Raw genomic sequence first — 9492 nt, 5'->3', positions numbered from 1 at the left:
CTTTCAGGTAGCCTTCCATGAATTCTGGCCAGAAGCAGCCTCTCCCCAATCTGTGCCCCGAAGCCCTTTAATCTCACCTGCATGTCCCGATAAGGGGTCAGGCCCTGTTCCCCCACCCCTATCCACTGTGAAACCCCACAACAGCAGGGTCTGGCCTCTGTCTGCCCTGCAGCCCCGGGCACAGCACCAAGAGGCCAGCTGCCCCTGCCAGCCAGGCAGTCTGCACCAGCCTTGCGCTGAACCGGAACCTTCCTAGTCCAGAACCTTCCACTGCTACTTTCATGATCTGTTCCCCAGAATAAACAGGGGAATTTGGGTCCTTCTGGAGAAAGCTCTGAGTCTGCGGGAAAGCGAAGAAAACTCAGAACCCACCGGGGAGTTTCCCCAGCAGCAGGGACTGCAGTCGCTTCCTCGTTAATCAGGCTGTTCACTGGGTCACAGTTGTCCCTTGCAGTTGTGTAGCACAGAAGAGCGTGTAGTGGCTTCTGTGGCAGGTGGAGTTCCCACAATAGGGCAGGCAGAAGCCACAGGGCAGAGCACACAGAGGGCAGTGAGGGCGGGAGGGGTGGTTGGCAGAGGTGCCCCTTCCTGCCTGTTCCCAGGACCCAGGCCCAGCCCTACACCTCTGGGCTCAGGCTCTGTCGCCAGGTCAGGGCTGCCCTGTGCCTGCACACCTTCCCCTGCCCAGCGCGGCCTCCTTTGCAGGAGGACTCTGCGGGGAGCTACTCTGAAGCTGCTCCTCCCTTTCTCTGGGATGTTAGCACCAAGGAGGTGCCCAGGCAGGAAAAGCAGCCTCCCCTCCCCCTCCTCTGCATGTGCAAATGGAAGCCAGCCCTGGGCGCAGGAGGGGTGGCTGGGGGCAAAGAACCCATCTGGGCTGTGGCTTGAGGAGGGGGCAGGGTCAGGGTCTCTGGTAGCTAATGAGACCCCCAGAGAAGCAGAGAAATGTTGGTGCGAGGCCCACCAAGGGGGTCTCCATCTTCCTGAGATCTACCGTTTTGGCAGGGCTCTGTGGGACAGACCAAACTTCCTTCTACAGGTGATGAGATTGAGGTCCAGAGAGGGTCTGAGAGCCGCCCGAGGTCACACAGAGGATCCTGCCCACAGAAAGATTTCTCCATGAGCAGGGAAGCCCCCCCCACCCAGGTGCAGAAGCAGCCAGGCCTCCCTTGTTGAGGGGTGGGAGAGGAGCGCCTGGGGCTCCTCCGAGGTTGAGGGTCTCTGTCTGGTTTCCTCTCATAGGATCCCCACCCTTCCACCTGAGGACTGATGAGGTTAGTTCTGAGCAATGCTCCGGGAGCGTGGCGTTTCCACAGGTCCCGAGAATCTAAAACCAAGAAACAAAAAACCTCACGACAAATAGCGGCTGTTGCTGTTATCATGACGTTAGTGAAAAACTTTGCAAAGATACAGTGATTAACACAGGGTGGACTGTGAGAGGGTGGAAGGCACCTGTGCCTTGTTTTGGAGGGGCAGTGCTATCATTTTGAGTTGGCCCTGGTCATGCAGGGACAGGGTGAAGCCAGGCCAAGGTCCCCCATGTCACAATCAGAGTCCAGGTGCTGCCCTGCCTGGAGCCGCTCTTCCCTGGTGCTGCCCACCTGAAGGCCATGGGACTCTCATCCTACTGAAGGGATGCCCGTGCTCAGGCTCCTGCGAGCCCCAACAGAGCGACTGGCAATTTCCTCGGGTGGCCAGGGGACTGACCCACTTGCAGGGATGCTGTGACCTGGGGCTGAGACCCTAGAGTCACAGAGAAGCCAGTTCACCAACTTTATCAACCTCCTTATGATTGCAATTCTTGTTTTATTCCTGACCCTACTGGAAAGTGGACTCGTGTTCTGTCATCTGCCCTGCAATGAGCTGGGGTGCCTGGAAAGTCAGCTCAGGGCCTGACTCAGGCTGGACCCTGACCAGGCATCTAGTACTGACTCCGGAACACAGCTCTGCTAGAAGTGAGAAGCAGCATCTCCCACTGACCCCTTCGTTCTGTTCTGTATCTTAGGGTAAGGCATCCCATTTAGGGGAACGTGGTCTCCTGAGCTATTTGGACTGAATGGTGATCGAAGCGCCACTGGGCTCTTGCCTCCTGCGGTCAGGGCCTCACCTGGGATGGGACACCAACCAAAGCTGCTCTGTGCCCTGGCTGGGCCTCAGCCTCTTGGAGGCGGATAAAGCATGGACCTCCCTGCAGAGTGATGCCCATGTGCCCGTGCCCGGCAGCCGCAGTGGCCCCGACAGCACCCTGAAGCTCACTCATGGTCCAGAAGAGCTCTGCTTGGTTTCTGCCTGGTTGACTCCCCAACACCCCCGTCTGCTCCCCTACTCAAGCCCCCATGCATGAAGGACGCTCTCCAGCCCCAGAGAGATGAACCCAGCTGTGCATGGAGGCTTTTCAATTCTAATAGAGGAACCAAGAAATGTCCCCTTTGAAAGGAGAAGTATGTCACTGCCATGGGCTCCAGATACATGTACCCCACCTCCATCTGCAGTTGAGTGCCCCTTCTCTGGAAATCCACAAATATTCCAAGAGCTGGACTTCTCCTGAATCATCTCAAATTCTTCGAACTTCGCTGGTCTAGGGAAGGATGTGAGGAGGTGACAGAAGGCGGGGCAAGACCCTCAAAGAGGTTAAATAGGTCACTGCCACCCTCGACTCTCACCAGGGTGTCTCCCTAAGCAGAGGGACCTGCACGCAGAGACTCCCTCCTGGGCTCCTGGCACCATGGCCCCACTGAAGATGCTGGCCCTGGTCATCCTCCTCCTGGGGGCTTCTCTGCAGCACATCCATGCAGGTGAGAGCAGGGGACAGGTGGCCAGGGGTGGGCACCGGGAGGACAGGAGTTGGGGGCATGAAGACCACCGCAGCAACACACACGTTTGTGTATTATTTACACCCCACCTACTCCCACAAAAGACATGAGAAGCCCACAGCACTAGGATTTTGAGCGAAATAAGCAGAGAAAAATGTTGATGATGACCCAGCTCTTGCGGGTGGGCTTGGTGAGGTCCAAAGCGAGCACAGCTCTGGCTACAATGGCTGCGAGGTGGGGGCTGTGGCTGTAGTTGTGCAATGGAAAATGAACAATTCTCAAAATTATTTATTAGCCTCTGTTTTATTAACAGGTTTTATGCACAATGAGGAAATCAGCATAAAGATAGGATAATTGGTTCCAAAAGCATGTAAAAAAAGATTCTCTTTTTTTGAGATGGAGTCTCACTATGTTGTCCAGGCTGGAGTGCAATGGTGCGATCTCAGCTCACTGCAACCTCTGCCTCCTGGGTTCAAGCAATTATCCTACCTCAGCCTCCCAAGTAGCTGGTAATTCAGGGGCCCAGCCACCACGCCACCAATGGATTTTCACCATGTTGGTCAGGCTGGTCTCGAACTCCTGACCTCAGGCAATGCAGCCACTTCGGCCTCCCAAAGTGCTGGGATTACAGGCGTGAGCCTCGGGGCTCAGCCTGAAAAAGAGATTCTTATATTAGGTTGGCAAAGGGAAGATGAAATAAGGTTGCCAAGTATAGACATACAGGGATGCACACAGACACACACACGTAGGCACTCACAGGACACACAGGATCCCCCACAGACACACACAGACAGGCATACCCACAAACACACGGGACCCCCACAGCATACACAGAGGCCTCACACACACTTGTGCACGGTAACACACAGACACACATACACATAGGCAGCGATGCACATGCAGTCACCACACACAGGTGCACACATGAACACGCACATGCAGATCTTCCATGAACAGCCTCCAGGAGTCCCCACAACACACACCCAGATACTCACAGACACCCCTGCCCCGCTCCTCTCCCTGCAGCTCGAGGGACCAACGTGGGCCGGGAGTGCTGCCTGAAGTACTTCAAGGGAGCCATTCCCCTTAGAAAGCTGAAGACGTGGTACCAGACATCCGAGGACTGTTCCAGGGATGCCATTGTGTAAGTCCCCCCCAGCCCTACCTCTGCTCCTCGGGGCCAAGCTTGGGGACAAGTGCTCCCAGGAGCTCCCAGGACGGCCACTGGGGAGCAGGGAAGAGACAGTGGGGCCTTCCTCCCTGACCTCTGCAGGCTCCTTGGGGCAGTTCATGTTCCCCATGCTGTGGGACCCAAAACGGCTGCAGGCCATGAGGTCCAACCTGCTCCTTGATTTGTGGTGAAATCGAGGCCCCGGAAGCGATGAACACCCCCAGGTCACACAGCTGGTCAGGGGCAATGTGGTCACCTCCCCTGACCTGGGCCTAAGCCCTGCCCGCAGTCTCCACGTCCCAGGCTCTAGGCCGTCTGGGGGCATGGGCAGGCTGAGGGGTGGGCAAAAGGTCCTGCAGCCCTGGCTGCCTGGGAGGGTTGATGTCATTCAGGACAGAGCCTGAAGTCCCAGATCTGCCACCAATGCCCCGTGTGACTGCAGCAACTTCCTGCCCCTCTTGGAGCCTTGGAATCCTGGTCAGCACAGGGCGGGGCCGTCCCAGGGACTCTGGGGGCCCTTCCCCCTCTGCCACCCCTGGTAACATCCTCCTTCTGTGTAGTTTTGTAACTGTCCAGAACAAGGCCATCTGTTCGGACCCCAATGACAAGAAAGTGAAGAAGGCACTTAAATACCTGCAAAGCCTCTAGAGGTCTTGAAGCCTCCTCACCTCAGACTCCTGACTATCTCCCGGGACCACCTGGGACCTCCACCGTTGGTGTTCACTGCCCCAACCCTGAGCAAATGGGCCCAGGGGAGGCCTTTCAAGGACAAAGAAGCGCCACAGTGAGGGAGATCCCATCCCCTTGTCTGAACTGGAGCCATGGGCACAAAGGGCCCAGATTAAATTCTTTCTCCTCAGTCTGTGTCAGCGTGTTCGTGCCCACAGTGCAAGACGCACTTCCACTCCAGCCTGTCACTCTGGGAGGGTCCTCAGAGAACATCTGGTTCTGCCCTGTGCAGGTTGGAAAGGGAGACTGAGGCTGAGAGGGGCACGTGGCTTCTGCAGACCACGCACCAGTGAGGGGAGGCCCTGGTGAGAGGCCCGGGCAGGGGCGGGACTGGCGGGGTCCTGGGAGGCGGTGGCTGGATTCTGTTCCCACCCACCCCGAGGTCTCCCGGTTTCCCCTTAGCCCAGCTCCTGTTCTTGCCCCACGTGGAGTTGAGGACAAGCTTCCCCGAGGTGCTGGAGCCAATTTCACAGACTGGCCAGGATCCTGCCACAGGCCACAGCTCTGCCCAGTGCTGGAGAGCCCCCTGGCCGAGGGTGGCGGGACCTTGCAGCCCTGTCCCTGCCTCCTCCTGCACTCACTGCAGGCCAACTGGCCCGGCTCCTCCTGGCCCTGGCTCCCTCTCCCCGCTCAAATTCCAGACCAGCTTCAGAGCAAGGGGGATCTATGGGTCCTGGGTCCTTGCGGGGGCCCTGGGTCCTCTGCCTGCAGCTACCTTCCTAGCCCCCTCCAGCCCCAGGCAGGCGGACACCACGCGGCCCTGTGGTTCCTCCTGACTGAAGTGTGATCCCCACCCGGCCCGGGCTGACCTCCCCACTAGCTCAGCTGCGCCCAGCCTGCAGGAAGCCGGCCCAGCACAGCCGCCCACCGACTGGCTCCCCCAGCTCTTAGGGACTGCGGGGAAGCCAACCCCTGCTCCTTGTGGTTCTCTCATTGGTGTGTGTGTGTGTGTGTGTGTGTGTGTGTGTGAGTCCCAGCTCCTCCATTAGGTTGAGAGCCCCGTGAGCCACTCCGGGGACCCCGCACCCCTGTGCTCAAAAAGATGGGGACTAGAGGCTCAGAACACCCCACCCCCAGACCCCTGCCCATGCCCAGCTACGGGCTGAGCACAGAGGAGTCGGGGCCTTCCCTTCTACTTCTCTCTCACTCTCCCAACCAGCGATGGGGCCGTGGCTTCTCTCTGAACACAGTTTGGCGGCAAGGGCATGGGTCCTTCTCTTCCGAGGACCTTGTGGCCGGCATTGTTTGGCAGGGCTGCGGTTAGAAGGGCAATTTCCAGGCCTACTGTTGCCTCCTTCTGCCCCCTTGTGGCCAGTCAACTCATTGCAGGGCAGATGATAGAACGCAAGTCTACTTTCCAGTAGGGGCAGGATTAAAACAAGAACAGCGATAAAAACGTTGATAAAACCAGTGAACTGGCTTCTCTGTGACTCTAGGGTCTCTTCGGCCGCAGATGGGCTCATTCCTATCCTGATGCCGAGGAGGATCCCTTGAACAACTGCCTAAGACCCAGAGTCCTAGGGGTGGCCCAGTCTGAGTTCTTCATGGAAAATTGTCCTCTGAATCCACCTGGTGGAGGATGATCTAAAAAGGGAGGGAGGCAAGGAGAAGCTCCTAAGATAGCAAAGGCCAGCGACGGTCGGGGTCTGGACCCCTGCACCCTGCAGGCCAGAGCTGGAAGGACTCTCAGAGTGCAATGGCTGGATTTCGGCTCACTGCAACCTCCGCCTCCCAGGTTCAAGCGATTCTCCTGCCTCAGCCTCCTAAGGAGCTAGGATTACAGGTGTCTGCCACCACACCCGGCTAATTTTTTTGCATTTTTAGTAGAGACAGGGTTTCACCATGTCAATCAGGCTGGTCTTGAACTCTTGGCCTCATGTGATCCACTAGCCTTGGCCTCCCAAAGTGCTGAGATCCTAGGCATGAGCCACTGCGCCTGGCCTCCAGCAAACTTCGTTTAAAAAAGCAAGACCTTTTTTTCCCCCCCTACTGAAATCCTACTCAGAAGCCCATATTATAAGCTGAGATAAGTAGAGCTGCCGTGGAGGCCTGTGAGGAGGTGGGGAGTTGCCAGAGGGTCCCTGAAAGTGAGATAGGGTGGGGGCATTGCATAAAGGCAGGGAAGAGGTGGATCCAGGACTGGCAACAAAATGCACGATTCAGAATCCAAGTATTCATGAGCAGCATCCGGCGCAAGTTGGGGGATGGTGAGATGCAAGAGCTAGGACAACTGCCATGTGACCTCAGGGCATTTTAAGGAGGTGTGACTTGGAGGCTGCCATGATTGGAAAGCTGGGAGGGAAAAAGAGGAATGGGCAGGTTCGGGGTGAAAAGTGAGGAGGACTGCCAGACTTACGTTGCTTCTTTCAACTGATAGGTGCCTCCCCTCCTCCCCCACCCCGCCCCTGCTTTTTTCTCTTTTCAGATGGAGTCTGGATCTGTCCCCAGGCTGGAGTGCAGTGGTGCGATCTCGGCTCACTGCAACCTCTGTCTCTCGGGTTCAAGGGATACTCATGCCTCAGCTTCCTGAGTAGGTGGGATTATAGGTGTGCGCCACCATACCCGGCTGATTTTTGTATTTTTAGAAGAGACAGGGTTTTATCATGTTGGCCAGGTTGGTTTCGAACTCCTGAGCTCAAGTGATCCACCCACCTCAGCCTCCCAAAGTGCTGGGATTACTATTCTGAAATCCAGTTTCTCTTCAACGTTCAACTGAGTGTTGCCTCCCCGGCAGCCAGACAACCAGCCCTGGTCTCTCTGGTTGCATCTGAACCTGGGCTGTGTGTCCTCCACCTGCTGCCAGCGTTCACCTCAGTCTAATCGTGACCACACTCTGCCCCTTGTAATTGGAGCTGCTTGGGTGATTTACCCAATAAACTCACTGAGCAGGTATTTGGGTCAGGAAACAGTACCAGACTCATAAATGAGGAGGGAAAAAAGCTTTGTGCATAGTGTATATTTGATTTATACATTTTCATCAGTGCTGCTTGGGTGAATTCCACAAGGGGCACTAGCGGGGAAAGAGAAATTTCCTGGGGAGCCGTAACAACCGGGCCTGAAACACATCTCATCTCCAAATGTGGAAATTAGAATTGGATTGTTCTCCAATGGCCCACCAGAGGGCACTCTGCTCTTAGGAGGAAGTTCTGAGGCTGATGCGCCAGAGGCCCTGACCCCACCAGCTGGACTCCCACCCCATCGCTGTCCCCAGGGGCTGGGATCAGCCACATCTGGTTGTAACTGCACTAGGCCTTGAGGCAGGGGTGTCTGTAGCTGGCCAGCTCTCCTCTTGGGGGAACAGAAGCTAAGAAACCACCAATTACACTGCCTGGGGTATGCTGGATGAAGAGGAAGAAGGAAGAAACGCAGCTGGGACTAGCAGGGCCACTAACTCCAGAAGCAACCTGGGCAGTGCCGAGAGCTATGGGCCGGGGTGTTTCCCTGTATTTTCTTAGAGACTGTATTTGTTCTATTTGGCATCCATTTATCACAGGGCCAAATCACAGGGCCAAAGGCATTTACACCTCCCCTGCAAGCCGGATTTTGCAAGTTTTTGAAAGTAATAATAGTTATAAACCCTCCTACCAATCCCGATCACAGACCCCCCAACCATCTATATTTAACTCTCACACCAAGCCAGTAATTCCCCTGCCCTAAATCACCCAGAGCCGGGTAGAGACAACTAGGGGCAGCCCCTATGCCCAAGGCCCTCTGGAATTATTCCAACTAGCCAGACCTGGGCTGCTTCCCCTGGCCTGTCTTGCCCTTCAAGTGGAAACCCCATGAAAGGCTGTGGCCTGTGCTGTTCTGTGAGCCTTCCTTTTAGCCTCCTGACCAAACTTGGTGCTCCCCCTGTGGACCCTATGTGTGGTCCTGCATGTGTGCCATGCCCTGTTCTCCTGGGAGATGCAAGTAATAAATTCTTCTTTCAGTGGCCTTAGTTGCTCTGTGTTGTCACTCAGCCACCTCCATCAATTCAAATCCTGTGGGTACATTTAAAAATTTTTAAATTGACACATAGTAATTGTACATATTTATGGGGCACATGTGATACTTTGACACAGGCGTCCAATGCGTAATGATCAGATCAAGGTAATCAGGATATCCATCACCTTGAACATTTACCATTTCACTGTGTTGGGAATGTTTCAAATCTTCTCTTCTAGCCATTTTGAAATTTACAATAGGCCGGGCATAGTGGCTTACACCTGTAATCCCAGCACTCTGGGAGGCCGAGGTGGGAGGATCGCTTGAGCCCAGGAGTTTGAGACCAGTCTGGGCAACATAGTGAGACTCAGTCTTTACGAAACACAAAAATTAGCCAGGCTTGGTAGCATGCGCCTGTGCTGCCAGCTACCCAGGAGGCTGAGGTGGGAGGATCACTTGAGCACAGCAGGTCGAGGCTGCAGTGAACCATGATGGCACCACTGCACTCCAGCCGGGGTGACAGAGGGAGGCCCTGTCTCAAAAAGAAAAAAAAAAGGCCAGGCATAGTGGCTCACACCTGTAATTCTAGCACTTTGGGAGGCCAAGGCGGGTAGGTCACCTGTTCAGGAGTTCTAGACCAACTTGGCCAACATGGTGAAACCCCGTCTCTAAAAAATACAAAAAAAATTAGCTGGATGTGGTAGCATGCACCTGTAATCCTAGCTACTCAGGAGGCTGAGGCAGGAGAATCGCTTGAACCCGGGAGAGGTTGCAGTGAGCCAAGATCACACCATTGCACTCCAGCCTGGGCAACAAGAGCAAAACTCCATCTCAAAAAAAAAAAAAAAAAAA

At 55.5% G+C, this 9492-nt stretch overlaps 1 protein-coding gene across 1 annotated transcript; it reads left to right on the top strand.

Moving 5' to 3' along the window:
* Positions 1–2725: 2725 nt before the first annotated feature.
* On the top strand, positions 2726–4632 carry CCL17 (chemokine (C-C motif) ligand 17). Its single transcript, XM_011938842.1, has 3 exons — positions 2726–2795; positions 3840–3957; positions 4545–4632. Exons 1-3 carry the CDS (start codon positions 2726–2728, stop codon positions 4630–4632), a joined length of 276 nt encoding a protein of 91 aa, XP_011794232.1.
* The last annotated feature ends 4860 nt before the right edge of the window (positions 4633–9492 follow it).

Source organism: Colobus angolensis, unplaced genomic scaffold, assembly GCF_000951035.1.
Source record: "Colobus angolensis palliatus isolate OR3802 unplaced genomic scaffold, Cang.pa_1.0 Scaffold178, whole genome shotgun sequence".
In the NCBI taxonomy this organism is placed as follows: Eukaryota; Metazoa; Chordata; class Mammalia; order Primates; family Cercopithecidae; genus Colobus; species Colobus angolensis.
Note: the sequence above shows the minus strand (reverse complement) of the source record. Positions and strands in the feature narration are given on the sequence as shown.